A 20,798-nucleotide genomic window follows, 5' to 3' on the forward strand; every position below is an offset into this window, starting at 1 on the left:
TTATTCTCCCTAAAAAAGATACTTTAATACGCACATTAATAAAATAGATATTTCCCTCAGTTATAAGCAGTAACTTGCTAATTAAGCATAATTTGCATAGAAGGAGCAATTGGTATGAAAAATACTATATACAGTATATCGTAAAAAGTGATACACAAAGTCAAATGTAAACTGCATTGCACAATATGACAGAATAGTATATCACTACATAAAATGGTTGTATTTTTATATGTGGTATATTATTGAATTCATAACAATCAATAATCTTTTCTGTGAACAAATCATCAATGTATATGTTATTAATTTTAAGTTCTGTGCCAGCTAGAAGTTACCAGCGCAGCTTAGAAAGCAATACACAGTATATTGTGCCCTGGTAGTTAAACTTCAGACACCTTCTTTGACCAAAGACAAGGACTTTGACCCTCATAAAACTATATTTTTCCTAATATTTTCAAATTTATCTAGCTGTCATTTTGATCTGCATATGTTTCATTCTTCAATATTTTATACATACATTCTTACACAATAATAATAATAATAATAATAATACAAATAATAATAATAATAATAATAATAAAATAATTCTTTTTTTTAAGTTTGCCTTTATCCCCACTAGATGGTACCATTTCACTAAACAATAATACTAGCACAACTTAGTCGACATTTTTGTACTTTTATCATAAAAAAAGTTTTATTTTTATGTTATTTTATTTTCCTCATACAATTATTTTGAAAATACAGGCAAGTGTATCCCTTTTTCTTTATTCATACCACAGCCCAGTTATTGCAAAATGTAATATTTCACATTTTTCTGTAACTAACCTTCTGTGATAATCTCTCAGTCTGAATTTTAATCTTGGACAATTGTTTTATTATTAAGTATTACTTCAGCTTTTTTAACTTGAGGTAATAAACTTATTTTGTCATAGGAATAAATCTTTATTTTTATTACAGTTATTGATTTTAAAGTCAGCTCTTCCTAAATTATCTTGTCAATGATGGAAAAAAACTATAATGATGGTGTTATCCTTCTAAAGCACTTAACACTTGATTTCAGTACCCAGATGTTAAGGGAAAAGAGATAAGTTGCTGACAGACATTTCTGTTTCTTTCCACAATGCTCTCATTATGTACAGGTCAGCTGAAGCATGATACTTGTTCCAAGAAACTGATTATATAATAATCAAGCTACAGTATCTGGCCAACTATCAAAAATGTTCACTACCAATGGAAATAGCAAGAATTCTATGTTCAGCAGACCTTTTATTTAAGAATATTTTTTTAAAACAGAATGCAATTATTTATATGGCAACCACATTGCAGTTTGTAATACTGTAACATAGCAAGTATTATGAGTACATTTTTATTGATAATTCTACAAAAATGTGCTGTTAGTGCAGTACATAATTTCGGTAAACCTTCAGAAGGTACATGAGGTGTGACATGCTCTATGGAAATTTGCTTATCACTATTAAATCAAAGTATGGGTCTGGTTGGATTTTATACATCAGTACCCTTATGACAAATTGATTATGAACAATCATATTTCTGCATAATTATTAGTACAGTTGAATATGGTGTTAATGCCTAAGACAAAAGAAAATTCTTCAAAAATGTAATAAAGATAATGATTGCTCTGATCACAATAGCACATATTTTTAGTAGTCATATTATTTTCTCATGTTTACACTGGAACACTGTATGTTTTTCAAATAATGTAGGTCATAAAATAAAATGATGGAAAATAACAGTAATATCTGTAGTAAAATAACAAATTGTAAAAATACTGAATAAACAATTACTGCAGAGAATTGTTATTTCTGAATCATAAGCAACATATTGACTAAGTATATAAAAATCACCTCTACCAAAGATGGTACTTAGTGGCTTCGATTAAATTGAATTACTAAAATAATGGAATATAGCATTCTTATAAGCTCTGAAAACACTGTGACATAATCATAACTCATAATTGATTTCTTGTCATACTTACTAACTTTAGTTGCCACAATGGAGATATTGTGCTGTGGAATGTTTTCCCTATCCAAGAGTTCATTTGTAGAGATGGTTCCCTTAACTGGATCAATGTCAAAATAGCTGTCCAAATCACTCTTCCAGTCAATAGAATACCTGAAAATAGCAAAGCATATTATTATTTGAAAATAATAATTATATTGTTATATATTATTTTAAAAATAGTGTATTCCTGTAAAAATGGGTATGGCTTCTCTATTAGAGTTATAGTATTCCTTTTATTTCTTTCCTAGTTAAAGATGAAGTAGTGTTATACATGTTTTAATTTTTCTTAAATAATGTCTGAGCCTTCAGTCTCATTTTAGTAAGCTTTTCCAGTTTTTTGGTAAAAATCCAATCAAATACTTACCACTAACTAGCAGGGAGTGTGTTAAAAATCATATTAATAAGAATCAATGAAAAAATGAAATTGATGGAAGAATGGAATAACCTTGCAGATTCACCACTAAGGGACTTGTGGGCATTATGTTTCAAAGCTTCTTACCGATACAGTAATTCACAGATGGAAGCAATGCAAAATGTTAAATAATATGTTATGTTATCAATGGAATTGTATTTTATTGTTGATAAAAATACTTTTCCAGCCTGTACAATCCAAATTATTAAGTACTGTAGTTCCTAAACTGTTAGGGTGTACTATGTAAGTTTTGCGGCGTACTGGACTTATTTTCACAGGAGACCTTCAAATGTATTGGAGGTATTTTTTTTTTTTACGTTACACATAAGATTCTTTTCCATTATTGTATTATTATTTATGAGTTAACTTAAACAACTGCAGTCATCATACTTGGAAATCACAGCATGAAGTGCAATGACAGAAAAGTGTGTTCCATAAAATACAAAGACAAAGAGAATAACAGAAAAAACAATTAAAGAATACAATATCTTAGCACTGGCTTATATGGTTGCAAAATATGTTACAAGTCTCTGTTTTTGTGAGTGTATGCTCACAATTATTATTCATGTTATTATTTAAGCCTTGCCTTACACATTGAAAAAGGTGTATAAGAACAGTGTTTTAATACATTTTTGTTATTAGTAGGCATTGTATGGGAAAAAATATATATCAGTTTTTATAAGGACCAACAACATCAACAAACAGCATTTAAATGCATTACAAACCCTCAACAGTATAACATATGCTGATTCAACTATACTTTAGTTACCCTTTATTTTTATCTTGTTTTGTAAAAATAAGTCAGACTAAATTCTTATTACTTCTCAGCAAATGATGCAGATTTTTATGACTACATGGATCAACACTGTCAAAATTAAAAATGTGCCTCCAGTACATGTTTTCTTTATATTATTATTTCTGCAAACAGAGACGTTTGAACATTAGCACATGAACTGTCAACTTAGGAAGAAGAGAACTTCAGCTAGAGTTAAATTTAAAGCTAAATATCTTTAAATTTAAATATTAATATAAGTAACTGATTAATTTAAATGCATTCACTCTACATTAAAAATATTAGTTTCTACTACTGAAATGTCTACTTCAAAGGTTTAACCCGAGTGATGCAAATAAAAAAGTATTGTACTTTGAGTAGAAAAAATAAGACTACTTTGCCTGCTTTCAAAAAGAAAGAACTCATAGAACTGGAATATAGGAATTCACTTTTAAAATGCAGTTTTCTGTTTCTTGTTTCTTGCAGAAAGAATATATAAACAGGACATTTAGCTGCATACATTAAAATGTGGAAATGTGTAGGCACAAAATCATCGTTTGAAATGTATGCATTTAGTCCAATTCTCTTGATTTAGTGAATATAAATGTGTCTTTGTTAGAGCACTAAATCAAGGTTTTGAAGATTCCACTTTATAGATTTTGCACTTAATAATTAATTTGAATTTAAAATATACTGGTATGTAAAAATTATTTCACAGAATGCAAAAGTAGTTATACTACTGCAAGTAGTGTAAAAACCTTTCATTTTTTTAAATGAGGTTTGAATTTATGCTTCAAAAAGATTACACAATAATTTAATATGCTAAGATCATATTTCACATCCTAATCTCTTAATTTTGCAAAAAGTTAATTTAAGCATTAAAAATTCAGCTGTCCATTTAGTAATGATCTTTGATATTTGTATGTAAAATAGAACATCTGTCAAAATAGTTACATATATTTATAAATATATTATCTTGACATTTAGCATTTGCTGAGCAATGTTTTGACTTTTGTAACCTCAGGGAGACACTTATAATAGGCCTTTTAATAGGTTCTTACACTTCTTATGACAGTTATTCATTCTAACAGTAGATTGTGTGGCCTTCACTGCTTTCTCTAGCTGATACCATAATGTTTTACTAAACACTGTGATAATATATCAGAAACACACATATTTATGCTTTTGATTTGATTGACTTTTTCATAAAGCTTAACTCAAGGTGTTGTTCTTTCGTATTATTGTGAAGTGCATTTGTGACCAAGCTTAAGCTTTGGAATCGATCTTCCCTTCAGTTCTCATTGGTACTCTGATATTAAAGAATGCAAAACAACCCTAAAGCAGGACAGTTCCATTTCTATTCTATGAAGAATAGAAGCCATTCTTTTTCAACGTGAATTTCACCCATCTATTCTTTTTCTAACTGCTTTATTCAATAAAGGGTTGTCAGAGATCTGGAGCCTATCTTGGTAAGCAGTAGGCGAAAGGTAGAATACACCATAGACGGGATGACAGTCCATTACAGATTAATTTCACCCATCTAAGCTAATCATACAATTCATGAGACCATCCAAATACTAAATTCCATCCAGTCACATCCTTTGATCCCATTATACTTTGGAGTTAATTTATTCCTCATTGGCAAATTCTTTTTTTTTAAGTTTTATGTTGCTCTAGAGCTCTGCTTCTGTTTCCAGATTCAAAGTCATTTGAGTTGAGTTGAAGTCACACGCTAGACTTGGAGATACAGTATCTTGATGATACCAAAGTTTTCTTAATATTACTAATCAATGTCCAGAGTGTGAGTTAATCTTGCAATCTCACAGAACCTTTTCTGACTAAATATTTGGGGAAAAAAATCATAAACGTCCTTCAAATGATGATGAAACAAACACCTCAAAGTTCTTAAATATTTTTTATAATTGTCATGAGGATTGTTGAGGCTGATAATTAATTACCTAGATCTTTGGACAAAATTACCATACTCATGATGACCGTGTACGGACTATTCTGCATCTACAGTAAGTGCAGCCTCCTTTAATACCCATTGACAATAGAGGTGACTCCCAAATATTTCTAGAAACTTTCTGAGACATTTAATACAGAGACAATTTGTTATTAGAATTTATTTAGAAATTAGAGCATTTAATTTAAAAATATATTTCCACCCGTCCATTTTCTAACTGCTTTATCCATTACTGGGTCACAGGGGAGCAAGAACTGAAGCCAGCAAGAAACAGGCACAAGGCAGGATACACTCTGGGTTGGATAACAGTTTGTAAAAAGACATTTACGGGTATTGACAAGTTTGAACATTGTGCATTATAAATTTGCTCTTCTTCAACAACATTTACTTACAGTTCATGAAAGTTGTGAACAAATTTGTCAGCTACAGTATAATTTACTAGTATCAGTTCTTGTAGACTGCCTTATTTCTGAAATAATGATCATTTAAACAGAACACTTTTATATTCTTAATAATAATAATTTTGTGGCTTTTTCCTTTTTTAAATACATGCCCTAGAGAACATTAGCACAGTTTGCATTTTGAAGCATGAAAGACTCCAGCATAGCATTACTGAAAAACTTTAATAACAAATATATATTATGCATGCAGATTGTGCTGCATATATTATAAAGTTGCTTTATCATTTTAGTGAATAGCTAAAAAGAATAAAAGAAGAAATAATCTATTCTTGCTGTAATGTAGCCTAATAATACATCATTATCACACACACCATGCAATATGGACATATATTTGACACATACTGTATAACCGAACCATATTCACATAAAGGAAGATTTTTCACTATAAAAAGAAAACTGCATGATGGTTGTACAGTAAGTGTTGCTGTGTCTGGAAAGTAGAAGCCAAAAAATGTTGGGATGTGAAAATGTAGCAAAGTGGCTTTACAAACAGAACATGCTTTTCTTTAGCATGTACTGAATGATGTTTTATGACAAAATGTACATTAAAAACACCAAACTGATGTCACAGGGCCTGGGTGTATTTTACATTGGCAACTCCAGTTCCTCAAAGATAATGGATGCTTTCCAATAAATATGTATTCAGGAATTTTAACTAAAATAACATACTAAAGGTGAGTAAATGCAAAGCAAAATATGCTTCTACACCCTTTAATTATGGATTTTGCAGTTCTTAGAATTTATAACACTCTGGTTCTTGGTATAAGGGTCTCGGCTTTTGATTTGCATGCTCTTTACACTCTAGCTCTGTATTTTCACTGAACTTAATTGAATAGCTCCACTCAAAAGACCTAACATCTGTGCAGGTGATTCATCTATTCGCAGCAACAGCCTCTAGAAAAGCCCCAGTAATTAAATCTCACAGAGTTTCACACAGGCAGATTGCCTAATGAGAACACAAAGGAAATAACACTTGTTCTTCAAAGTGGACTGTCAATTAAGTGAGAAGTCTGTACAGTTCTGATGCCATATGTAAAACAGCAGTAAAAATGTTTGCATTTACCTATTATATGAAGATTAAAGGATTTTGTTTATCACTAAACAATAATTTTAATGTGTTGAAAATTAAATTAAATTAATAATAATTATTATTTAATTAATAATAAAACACTTGACACCTATAATTCAATCACACAAAAGTAAAAGACAGAAAAGAAACAGAAAAATCACATAATACTTATATCATAATGGTACAGTATACTGTTATGTATGATTTTCATTCATACTTGTACCAATCCATTCTTTTAGTTTTTTTATGGAAACTTAAAGTTTCTTTGATTTATAAATAGGTTATGAAGGTACATAATTTGTCTGTTCTGTTACTTTGTTAAAGACAAAGCAAGGATCAAGTGTTCTTGGCAATATCATACTGTACTTTACAGGCATTCCCCAATCTTCATATTTCATTACATCAATTTGAATTTAAAACCATCTTTAGGTTGAAAATTCTATGTTTCATTTTCATTTTCATGTTGATATTTCATACATTTCTTAATTTCTGCAAAACATGCTTTTAAAATCTGATGTGGAAGGACACTGGTTTGCATGTGACTGAAACAAAATAGCTGATCATTTTTTAATAAAGTAAATTAAGACTTCTTTACCATTGTAAAGTATGAAAATAATTATTAGTCATTTTACAAATAACCTTGGACAAAGAAATCTGTTGTATAAAAAATGTATTGCAGAAGCTAGGAGGTCATTAGGATACTCATTAGGATTAGTGAGAATTCCAGAACTCACTATAAGCAGCAAGTTTATTTTGTTTTTGTTTTAACTCTGCTTAGACAAATTCACTTTAAAATTCTTTAGCCCCTTTGTGAGCTTTGATATGGAAATAAAAGCTGTAAATATAGATATAGTAGTATACCCTAGTGAAATGATGAAGCACTCTAAAGCATCATTCGCTATGCACAGCATCTTCTTGAAGCACTCTTCTATCTTTTGTGTAGTGTATGACCACATTTTTAATTGTTTTCCATAGTACAACAATGGCATCTGGGTTACTGTGAAATATTAAACAGCCAAGCAAGAACTATCCATTTAGTTTTGTATTGTCCAACCTCTTCCATTAGTTACACTTTATAAAAAATTTATATTAAAACAAATACTCTTGAAGCCTGATGTAGTTTCACAGTTTTTGAAACTGTATATAGAATGTTTACCTGCATAAACTTTGGAAATAAATATGGGAGTCAGTTAGCATAGCCAAGTTACATAACTCTAAAAAATATTGCATTTAAAAAACAATGTTTTTTTTTTCTTGTGCACATAAAGCTTAAAGGAACAGTTTATGTTACCATAATAACCAACTTTTCTGGTAACCAAACTTCCAGTAACCAATCATTTCCAGTTTTTGCTTCATGCATTTTCAGTGGTGTACTGTACATTTTCTGAGCCTTATTAACTGTGTTTGAGTGTCTGCTTGTTGTAAGTATCATACTATTTACCCATTATAGCAAACCTAATTTAAAAGACTAAAAAGACTCTTCAATTCTGACTATAAAATAGCATTGCATATATTCAAGTAAAATAATACAATATACCCATTTTATATTGCTCAAAATTATTATATGATCAATATTTTCAAAGTCCATTTCACTCATGTTCCATATTGTAGTGGTTCATTGGATTGTGATGTGACAAATCATGCCTAACACAGGCCTGTCATACCTATTGTATGGTGTTAATATGGGTGATTGTATAACTCTATTCTATGAAATCCACAAAATCCTCAATTGATTTTAAAAACAGTGTTAAACTTGTTGTGAATATTTCAAACCAGAGTCCCAAGCTTCTGAGTACAAATAGAAAGTTAAATCTCAGGACAAAATCACTTGAAATTCAAGATAATGCATGGAATAATTTAAGTATTAAAAATGTAATACTTAAATCACAAAAAAGCAAAGACTGCACAAACACAAAGTTTAGAAACATATGAATCATATGCCTTTATTTAGGAAATGTAATGAAAATGATGGAATAGTACCAGAACATAAACTGATGTATATGTTTTCTCAGATATGGGATATTGACTAAAATGTGTTAGAGACCACAAAACTAGAAGAACTGATGTTTGTGGTGTTATATATTTGAGGGCCCCGAGTATAATCCAGATATTCCAGTTGTAATACAATACTTAGTTACCAGAGTGATATGAAAAGTAGAAAATTCTCCTTCCCATTGGATCATATACTTCTGGTGGGTCTGATTCTGCCTGAATAAGCTGTACCAGATGATTGAATGTATCTTTAGGGGCAGAAGTTTCACTGCCTCCTCCCAGAGGACAATGATGAAATATCCATATAAATCTTTATTGTTTCTGTTCTGTACAAAGCAATGGGCAGACTGGGAGCTCTGACAAAATGAAAAGCTCTTTCAAAAATAAATGTGCAACTTCATTGACTTGTTAAGTGACACTATAAATTGTTCCCACGACAGATATTATAGCATACCTGTATTTGTCATCTTCTTCTAGACCATTTATATCAATGATGCTAAAAACATTGCATTTTAAAAACTTATCTTTGAAAATATATTATATGATATAAGACAGTTTCCTCTCTCACATTATTATGATTTGACAAAGAGTAAAACATTCATGTCCATACTCATTAATTGCAATTGCCTTCCTGAAAGGATGTTCCTTCTAATACACACACATACTGTATATGTGTGTGTGTCTGTGTCATTAGCTACTGTATGCCATGCTGATAAGCCATAATAAGGATAAAGCTCTTTGTGGCTAAAGTGTTTTTTTTTTTCATTTTAAGGTTTCATCATGGTGAGGTAAAGCTTTTGGGTATTTTCTCTCCTTGTATTTTGGTGTTTGTTTGATATACAATGGCAGTGAGCTCTGGCCATATGTCACTTCAGGCCACTGTTGATCTGGTAGAAGGTGTTGGGCAGTGGGAGGGCACATGGAATGATGGTTTGTTGGAGAATGAGGTAATGCTGAATTACTTTTAAAGATCAGTAAAGAGTAATCAGCTGTCTTTAATTTCTTGATGAAGGCTTTGTGGTGGAAGTTGATGAAGGAGAGGATAAAAGGTTTATTTATAGAGGCAGGTAAAATGAAGGAGGCAAAGGACAAGAGCACACTTGTTGGGATGCAGAACAGATTGCAGAAGTGATCTGAATTGTGATTTGAACTTGAGCAGGAAATTCAGATTGACACGCTGTAGTTGAGAAATTTATAAGAGAAGCTGCTAAGAGGTTATTTTGTGTAGCAGAGTGAGGGAAATGAATAAAATACATTAACATGTTTTAAAAGGCATTGGAGTTGTGCTTTTAAAAGATTTATTTAACGATTTTCAGTTATAAAGTTTTTAACATCAAAATGAAGAGGGTAGTAGAAAATATCATCCATCTAGATCCAACCTGTGCTGCTCCTGAAATGAGTATTACAGAGCTATGTTTAACTGCTAATTCTATGCCTTTAAGGATCTTGAATACTTGTAACAGGTGCCCTAATTATAATGGCTGTTCAAAACTAAAAAGGCTCAGTTTCTTCAGTCTGCCTATGTAGAACGTTCCCCTTAGACCTGGAACTTATTGGACTGATTGCAGTGCACCAATAAATCTTGGTAACATGGTGACCAACATCCCTTGTTATCATCATTTTATCTAAATTACAGATCCCTGTGTCCACTTTTTACATCACCACTATATGAGCATTCATCCCTTAGTTGTACCCTCTGTTTCATGTACATTATCCTGAATGCCTACTATCTGTAAGTTGAGATATAAAATTTTATAAGAAACAATATCCTTCTGAATCTAAATCTATAGTATTGCATGTTCTGTCTGCTGTAATATAAGAACCTTTTATGAAAATTTAATCAACTTTAATCAAAATCCTTCTGTAAAACTAAATACACCATTTCATATACTCTCTATATCCTTTGCTATAGATGCTTATTTAAACTCTTAAAATTTGGTTAAGCAATATTTACCTTTTCAAAATTAATGTTGAGTAATAACCTTAAATCATATTTCACTGTAAAACTACAGTACGTGGTTCCTGTAACAAACTGCATTAACAATTTCCCCAGCAATGGGTACTACGTCTCTCCTAAGCAAATGTTGGAGGAGTTGATAATGATCTACAGTAGGGACAAAATCAGTTAATGAAATCAAATTAAACAACAGAGAATAAAAATAGAGAGAGCCCACACCTCAATTCCCAATGGAGTACTGTTAATGTACTGTAAATGATGATAGCTAAACCATTCAATATACAGTATCTATTTAAACAAACCTATAACAAGAAGCTTTATCAGTGACTCACTTTGGTACTGACTCTCGAACTAACCTAACTTATATTTAAGGATTGATCTCAGGGGCAGCACGGTGGCACAGTGGTGAGCATTGCCTCACAATACTGGGGGCCTGAGTTCACTTCCTGAGGTGCACTATGCAGGAAGTTGTATGCATTCCCTGTGCTCACATGAGTTTCCTCTAGCTGCTCTTGTTTTCTTTCATAGTCTTTAAGACATACTGGTGTGTTAATTGGCTTCTGGGAAAATTACCCGTGGTATGAATGTGTGCATTTTTGTGTCTGTGTCGGTCTTGCTATTAACTGGCATCCTGTCCAGGGTTTATCCTGCCTTGCACCTGCTGCTTGCAGGGAGAGGCTTTGGATTTCCCATGACCCTGTATTGGATAGAGCAATTAGATGGATGGATGGACTTGTCTCACCATGAGACTAGACTGCTCTGATCACACTGAAATAGTAGACACCTTGGTCCTACAATTCCCATCTATGTTAAATATGTCATTGGCACTCTGAAAAGAGAGGTCATTTATTTGTGTTTTGTTTACTTGTATTTTTTAAAATCCAATTCCACAAATAAGTTTACACCTACAATATGGTTCCCCTTAAATCAGAATAAAGCACTCTAATCAACCACCTTAAATTTTAAATGAAGTTACATATTACCTTACTGGACTGCTGCCAGCATCCATGTCTTGTGCAGTTACAGCTCCTATAATGATCCCGACAGGGGTATCTTCATACACATTCATAGTGTAAGAAGACTTGTCAAATACTGGAGGCTCATCAACATCCAAAATATTAATCTTGATAGTTGCTGTATCCTTGAAGGGCCCCGTGCTGTGGAAGCGATGATCCAGTTGTGCATTAGAAGCATCTACTTTGAAGGTATAGGACTTTTTTGTTTCATAGTCCAAAGGCTGTAAAACACAAACAGTTGTGTAATTCCTTTGCTATTTATCACTGGAATCCCACTCTCTGTTATTTTAAAAGTATCAGAAAATTCAGAAAAAATAGGAAGTTTGATCACAATATGCACAGTTTACATTGTATTAAGTGATTAATATACAGTACATACATTGTATGGAAAGGACAGAAATTATAACATTTAATTGCATATCTGCTGAAAGCTTTTTTTCCTAATTTAAGAATCTTCAGGTGCTATCTACATGAAACATCTGCAAAAATCAAACATTCAATAAATAATATTTTTCTTTTCATTTTAAAGGAAAAGAATTGTGTTTTCTTTAGAGTTTGATTCAATATTGTGATGTTGTCATACTGAAAAATTAAGAAAGGCTTTGAATGCTTAAATTAGCCCATCTGCATTTTATGTACAAATTACTCATCATATATCTCTGAACAAAAGGATAGTAGGGATTTCAATTTGTAAAAAATCAGCATGTTAATATTGTTATGATGGGGGTATAACAACATTCTATTATGTTTGCTTTTCCCACCATGATTTGAACTTGTAGAACTTGTAGAACAAATGGTATTCTTTTCTTAGGTATTTATGTTTTTACTTAGTGGTCTGTGGACTAAGAGGAAAGTAAACTCAGGGTGATACTGATGATCAAAGGCTGTTCCTACTGTAATGATTTACTCATTAAATCATTAACTTAACTGATTAACTTCATGGCAAATCATATTTCCATGATACAAAATATTTTGATGATACAAAAATAAACATTGAACAGTGACTGGCCGTCCCTGTGGAGGTTTTCAGCTAGCATCAATAGAATGAGACCACAGTATAAATACAGGGAAGACAGGACAAAAGAAGAACTGACAGGGAAACAAGAAAGAAAGAGAAAAAAGAATCATCATCATCCACCACATTTGTCCTCCCCCAACGCTTGAGCCTTGAGAAAAATATATTGTTCTGATCTGTCTTGCAGACTGCATTCAGGCTATGTAATCTGAACAGTGTTATAGAGAGTGTGTTGTCTATTTTAGAAAATTCTGATTTACTATGTTTACTGTTCACTAGTTTGGTGGTGCATTGATAGAGGGGAAACTGATTGTCATTCACTTCTGGCCAACCATGTTGTAGGAAGGTTAACAGGTGGATTATGTCTTTTAAAATGGGGTGGATACAGGAATTAAGACTCTAGAACATGCAGATTGTACATATGTGTTATTGGTTAATTCTAGCATAGTTTTGTTACATTTTTGTATAATTTTGTTATTTTATTGGGAAATAATACTTGGTTGTCTTGTCCAAGTTTAAGCCTGATTTATTACTTTTCCACAAGAGCTTTGTCAGAGGATAAAATTAACTCATATTGTACTAACTCTTGTTTATTTCCTGATCCACTGTTTTGTACAATATTTAAGAGAAAAAATTGTTGACCCTTTCCACACTGCATCAATTATCTTAAGAACCATATCAGTACTGACATTTTGCTCAGTGATTATTGTGAGAATTTGTTTTCACTTTAAAAGCACTACTTGCTTGACAGTTGGCAAAGACTTTTAGTTTATATTGAGCTCTTTGCTTAGACGATTCTCTATGGGGTGTACCTACACAGTTTTTAATTGAACAGTTCTCTCTATATATACAGATTTACATGCTTTTGTTCTGATGGTTTAGTTAAGTTCAAAAGTTAAAATGCTTTTTTTAATTATTATTCTTCATTACTTTTTCTTCATACTTGGTCCAACAGTTTGTACACCCAGACTTATACTGGTTCAGACGTATTTTTATAACAGTGACAGATTTATTATTTATTATTACCTGTCAAAAAGCAAACAAGAAAACAATAATGGCTTTATGGTAAGGGTGTTAATCATTTATTCACATTCATTGTTAATTTGAAATGTAATATGCAGTAAAACCTGTAGGAAATGTAGGAATGCACTTTTGGTTTGTCATGTGTGCTATACAAATGGCCTTCTCTCACTTTTATAACCTTTCTTATGGACTTACTGTACTTCTCTAACTTCTGTTATTGTCTGATTGTTATTTTGTTTATATTTTAATAGTCTTCAGTTTGGTATAGAGTACTTCAAGTTATTACAAGTCTCTACATGTTAATGTTCAGCATTTGTGTTAATTTCATTTCCAAACAAGTTCTTTGATATGCAAATGTGTAGCTTCTGAGCACCTAAAGTGATTCATACCAGTAAATCTTATAGAGCAAAATAATGCAAGTTTTGTTTTGATTTTTATCTAAGGAAAATCATTCTTCTTGTGTGTGTTCCTAATTGGCAGGATGAAGCTGTTCTTTTCTTTTAAAATTTAAGTGTAGGTGCCATTTTGTCATGCAAATAAGTTAAAAATAAAACTAAATACATGGACAATTTCCCAACAATTGAATATATAGAAGATTATTGATATTCTGACCTACAAAAACGCTCTTATCTCTTCATCAAATCTATATTTATAGTTTCATCTAATGTGCCTCTTGAGGTGATGTCTTTAATGTCTTTTTTCCCCTATCCATTTGGATGTTTTTGTAAAGGCTTTCAAAATAAAAAAAAACTGCTTGAAGCTTCCAAATGCTTTCTGGAAGAAGAAACAGGGGGATAAATATTTAATATAAACTCCATTTGTTTGTATTCAGTTCAATAACACAATAACATTTCCATTCTTTCAACATGGGTTGATAGTAGTCAATGAAGTCGGCCTATATGTATATGGTAATTGATCTTAAAAGAGAATGTCTTCATTATTTTATCACAAATCATTTCAAAACTTAACTGTTAAGATCAACATAGTGAATTGGATGTGTAACACATTGATAAATAGTCTTCTTCATGATTTAAATATTAAACAATTTATGGTATATTATTTCCATTGAACGGGTCGCTTGGAAATATTATTTTTTTATTTGATGTTTAATATGATTATATTAAACCTCAGCAGGTGCAAAATATAATGAATGACCAACTATTCTATAGTGTCATGCTTCTCCAATATAGATTATTAATTCCTATTGATTTACATAATTACAACAAAATGTTAATTTATGATGAACTGTAAATGTGCTGTCAAATTTGGCAAAAGTTCTGTGACTGATGACTGCTTTTGCCTTTAAACAAATGGTGTGAAACAAATTACAAATTACATCATGCTTAGCAGCACAGAACAAAGTTTAGAAGTCTAATGATGCTGAATGTGCAATGGAAAAACATAAGTCCATTTTTCTTCCAGTAGATCTTCAGCTTGGTTTTCTTCATATTATAAGACAAACACAAACTGGAGACATAACTGTAGAGTAAGCTGCCAAGTGCTCTGTGTTTATCTGATTTTGCTGGGGGATCTCTGGGGTGTTTCAAACTGAGCAGTCAGACATCATCCTAATAGAACAGGAAGGCAAGATAACAATTTACCAATTGTACAACCTTAAGTGATGGCAATTCCTCACAACTTACTGCAGTCATGTTACATCTACTTCTACAAGGGCAGCAGAGTTTGCATGAGAAGATCCTGGTAGTTGTCATATTTTCTTCTTTCACGCTTACTTGATCTATTGGCAACACTAAGCCTGATTTTATTTATCCACAATGAACCTACTGTACCACCCATTTCCTTTGCATCTTAACTTAAAGGGCTTTCTTATCTTCTTGTTTTGGGAACACAAACATATTAGCACCCCCAAACTTATGACTTTTACTGCATGTACAGCATTTTTCTTCTTGTGAGCTTCTTAGTTGGATAGGCTGTTTTTGATCATTTCCATCCTGTATGGTGACGAGCCACCCCTTAAGTAAGGAAGCATTTTCTTCTACATAACTAAGAAAAATGTATCTGTAAACTGCAGAATCTATGCTGCTTTTACCAAATTTAGTTACATCATCAGTAAAGACAAGTGAGTTGGTTCCAGAAGTGGCTGCAGTGGCCACAAACAGGACATGGTTCACAAATTAATTTGGGGTCTTTGTATCATCAGCCATTCCTTTCTTTTCTCCACACTGTAACCTTTCATCACTTTGCTTATAGCTTTTGTGTAATGTCATCTGTCCATAAAACGTTTAAAACTCTGTTGGATCATCTTTGTACTTCAAAGTTAATTTTGAAGAAAGGAGGAGGAAATGTCATGATCTGGGCATTCATGACCACCTCTGGAACAATCATATGATTCATACTGCATTAATAGTTAAATATATTTGTATTTATACATGGAAATGTTAACCCAATGTATCACAAATCGTATTACAAATTGGAGTGAACCCACATCATACAACACTGAAGTGGAGCACCAACCTGGGTGACATGCAGCAGCCATTGTGTGCCAGTACGTACATTTTAAAGTAGAAAAGGGAGAAAAGTGGGAAATTGTTTTGTTACTAAGGGTAATTTCAGGAAGGACAGACTATGCAAGCTGAGAATGGAAATTAAGCAGGACACTGGGGTTTGTAGGAGGTATGAAGGATGGCTTCCTCTACAGCACAATTTCCTGAGTACCATGCTGAATCAGTGATCTGAAAGATTCTGGTCCATAAGGAAGAACGTCAAATATTGACCCACAAAGATGATTGCAAAATGAAATAGCTGCAACGTTCCTACTGGTCAAGCACTGGTCAAGCACTAGTCAAGCATGTAAGCAAGGAATTACCTTGCTTGCCCATGTTACAGTATTTCAGTTTCATTAACCTTTATAAACCAGAAGACAAAGTGCTAAGTTTAACAAACTGTTTAATTAGCGTGGTCAAATTCTAAAATTATAATCAGACCTACTGCAGTATCATAAATAATCTGTATAAAGGGGGGGAATCAGAAATAACAGGATCCAACAAAGAATAGTTTAGATAATATACTCATTAGGTTCTCTGGTTTTCAACTAAGACTGCTTAAAATATAACATATACTGAGAAGCATTGAAAATATAAAAAATGTTATTAGTTCCAAAGCTCATATATTGTGTTTTTATTGCCTTTCAATAAAATGTTAAAATAAAAAATTTCATTGATTAGAACTCTCTGATTATATTTAAGCCTCTAGATGGCACTGCTCACTTTAAATCTGCAATGGTTCTTTTGAAAGCAAGTGTATTGAGCAAATGCATTACAAACATCTTGTACATAATTCTAAAAATAGTGTCGCTCACTCATTTGATGATTATGTTATGTGTGTAATTGCTTGTTCCTTGCACATTTAATATGGGACAATTATGACAAAGCCAAATAATTGCATGTAGTATAGGTACATTTATATAATGAAAGGATGAAACAAAGAACAAGAAGATTAGAAAATGTGTAAAACATCCCTTTTTTCATATACACAGTGGTCTATATAATGGTAAAATAATTAATCTTACTTCTGCTGCTATGAAAATAAATACAGTATACACACTTTTGGGTTTTGTAAATTTATGTAATACAGTTCAATAATTTTCCAACAATTTACTGTCATTTTACTTCAGCTGTTAAGCTGTTAGGTAATTTGCTGTTAACTCATGTGCAGTGTCTGAATGAACTGAAGACTGGTCACTAGGTGTAAAGAGCCAAGGAGCTGCTGAAAGGGCGATGATAAGAGGAATGCAAATAAGGAAGGAAAATTGATCAACTCTAAGATAGGTGAGAAAAATATTAATTCAGGCAAAGGTAAACATTTTTTTCCTCAAAACTAAGAAGTCTAATTGGGCAATTCCTACTGTATGTTATGTGAGTTAGCAACAAGTCATTAGTTATAAATTCATTTTACATTAATCGAGATTCCCTTAAATTTCTTTACATTTTACATCTATCAAATTAGTTATTTTTATTTTCTGAAATTACACTTATCTCCAGGTAAGGATTTCTCTATACTGCCCCGAACCCAGCATGGCCATCCCTCACCCAAACCTCATGTTATTTTTTATATTCACCTTTGTAACAGCATTCTTAATTTGCTTAAACACATTTAGGTGCAGTTAATTACACATAGAACAAGGCAATTAGACTGCACACTGAAAACTAAACTGCAGAGCAAACATAGTGAAAGCCCTTTGCCCAAATCCAAAGGAAAATTACAAAGGTAATTTATGGGAGAACAGTTCATTTTTTCAAATTCATAATTACCTCAAAAACTAAAGGACACTGCTCATATTGATAAAAATAAAATAAATACAATAAAGTAAGGACATAGAAGACACACTGTAAGACAATCAGACAAACTGTCGGCTCCTTAAATTTAAATATAAACCATAAGTTTAGATTTTAAAATAGTCAATGAATCTGCCTCCTGTAGAGAAGCTGGAAGAGTGTTCCATAGAAAGTTGCGAGAGAAAAAGCACGATCACCAAAAGTCTGACATTTAGTCCTAGACACAATTAGCAAAGGACCAGCCTCATCTGAACAGAGCTTACAGGAAGGAATGTATACATAAAGGAGTTGGAAATTGTATGATGGAGCTAGATTATTCAGAGCCTTAGTCAGTAATAAGATCTTATATTAAATACTTTTAAGTGACCTTTTAAGTAATATGTAGTCAGGGTCAAAAGTGAGTTAGTAGCCTAGTTGCAGAGTTTTGGATATACAGTACTGCAACCTACTGAGGAGAGTGTTTAGTAGACCACAGAGCAAAGAGTTGTAGAATTCAAGCCTTGATGTTATAAAAGTATTAATGAAACACTTAGCATTGAAGTAAGCTTAGGAATTGCCTAATGTGGGCAATATTTCCAAGATGAAAAAGGAGCCCGTAATCGGCTTTTTGTATGGGGCTCACAAGACGTGAGAGGATCAAATAACCCCCATATTCCACCAGTATAATTTCTGTTTTGTCACTAGCTTCAAGAAATGTCACACAGACAAAAAATAACTAATGAGGCAGTAAATCAGAGGGGGAAGATGTTTTAGCAAAGATATGAGTATCATCTGCCTAGCAATGAAACTGAGAACCATGTAGAAAGAAAAAAGTATAACATGTACATGTTTCTTCAGTAGTCTGACCTGAAGATTATTTAAATTGTACTGTACAGTAACAACTTGTCAGATGTCTTATACAGTTATAACCATGATTAGGTTGAAATGGGAAAATGCACCTCATAATAATGTACACCTATGATTGCTATCAAGGACAGATATTTTGATGAATAAGTTTCCAATAAAATGACAGATTGTGGCTTCTTGGATTTTAAAATACTTTTACTATAGAGTGCTATGTGAAAATGTAAATGTGTTAGAAATCTTGCATTGTTCTGCTTGTTTTCTAGTGTTTTTCCTTCATTCATACATAAGAAGAGTTCTATGGTGATTTTCTATTGAAATGTGAGATATTTTGTTATGTGATAACAGGTAACCCTGACATATTTGTATATGTGTAGAGGAGAACAGATCGTACCCATTCGCTGGACCCACACTCTCTAGTGAAGGCAAAACTATGAACTGAAAAGCTCTTTTTAGGGCTACCATTTAATGGTGTGATTTTAGACTCTACTCTTCCAACTCCATTTATTTTTTCATATCCTTATTATGGTGTGTGTAATGTCCTACTGTTCTTTATAGCATCACTGAACACATTAGTCTTTGAAGAGTTATGAAGCCCCAATCCATTAATCTTTTTTAAGTTTAACATAATTTTTATATCTAGCAGAATCTTTCAGGCTTTTACATTGTTAATACATCAATCATAAACTTACTTGTTTAGAGCCATGTTCTAAATGATTTAGGTTTTATTTAATTTACTGATTGTATATTTTTCAATCAGTTTAAAAAGTCTAGGTTATGTTTTACTTACAAAACACACCCAGCATTGGAGATTGAAGCATATATTCGCACTCTTGAGTACTCTTCTCCCATAGCAGACCTTACCAGTCCCTTTATTGTGGAAGACCAAGTTTAGCTTCAGGAATTTACACATGATCTCTCTGTAATAAGGGAAATCTATCCCAGTGGATTTTCCCTGTCTAGCTTCCGGAAGCTACTCTAGTAAGCCTGCATGTTTACATTTCTAAATGTCGGCACTACAAGCTGAATACCTCAGAACATATCTCATGCACCATATTTAGCACTCTGGAATGCTGAAGTCTCATTTATTTACTTTTTGGATCATTCCATTATTCTGTGGATATACGTAATATAACACGTAACTGAAAGTGCAAACTCAAAAAATTACAATGCATAAGTTTCTTCGTCATTATATTAGCAGCTAATCATGTACTGTGTAAAGTAAATAAGAAGACACAATTATGCACTATTAAACAACAGAACTGGTAAGGGGGAATTACTGTTTTTTCAGCTTTATTTGCTTTCAGTCTATGTTCCACATCTCTCAAAAAAGTAGAAATTATTTGTTAAGTAATATTCACTGTTCGTGTATGCATAGCAATAATGTATGTATCCCCTATTCTCCTACTCAAGGGACTATTGCACTCAAATACTCTTCAAAAGCTTTTATTAGTAAACGTAGAGCAACTATCCATTTAACTAAAGATACCAGAGTATTCAAAGTACATCAGACTTAGTGATATGGAATGGATTCCCTTAAGATTTTTTCTTGTCAGATCCTTTTAGCAAATGTCTCTACAAATCTTTGTATTTATTATACAGAGAAAAAATATTCAGTTTATATAAGAAATAAAAAAAGATCTAAGTTCTTATAAATTCACAAACTTTGATGCAATGGCATTTTGTATACTATTTAGAGAAAACTGAGAAAGAGGGATATTATCCTCATTTCATTATGAGTACAGATGCTCTTTTCCTAATTGAATATATGTTGTGACATTAAGTGGTCATTGTGTCATCCTACACATCATTCACACTGTTTGATAGAGACTACAGTTGTGATATCTCACCAAACACAGCATATGTTGCAAATATATGTCAGAACCAAGCCTATTATAAAAAAAAACGATTCACTGTTTTGTTTGAATGTTCTGAATACTTTTGCTAGCCATTGTATA

The 20,798-nt window shown here is 32.2% G+C and overlaps 1 protein-coding gene across 1 annotated transcript in view; it reads right to left on the minus strand.

Moving 5' to 3' along the window:
- Positions 1 to 20,798, minus strand: part of LOC148833085 (cadherin-12-like) — an 80,265-nt gene that overhangs the window by 13,179 nt on the left and 46,288 nt on the right. Inside the window, exons 6-7 of the mRNA XM_088918612.1 lie at positions 11,632 to 11,885; positions 1,994 to 2,130 (exon numbers count right to left, since the gene is read on the minus strand). Of these exons, the coding sequence (XP_088774738.1) occupies positions 1,994 to 2,130; positions 11,632 to 11,885 (391 nt within the window). The remainder of the gene's footprint in view (positions 1 to 1,993; positions 2,131 to 11,631; positions 11,886 to 20,798) is intronic.

This window comes from Atractosteus spatula, chromosome 6 (genome assembly GCF_055471065.1).
Source record: "Atractosteus spatula isolate fAtrSpa1 chromosome 6, fAtrSpa1.hap1, whole genome shotgun sequence".
NCBI lineage: Eukaryota > Metazoa > Chordata > Actinopteri > Semionotiformes > Lepisosteidae > Atractosteus > Atractosteus spatula.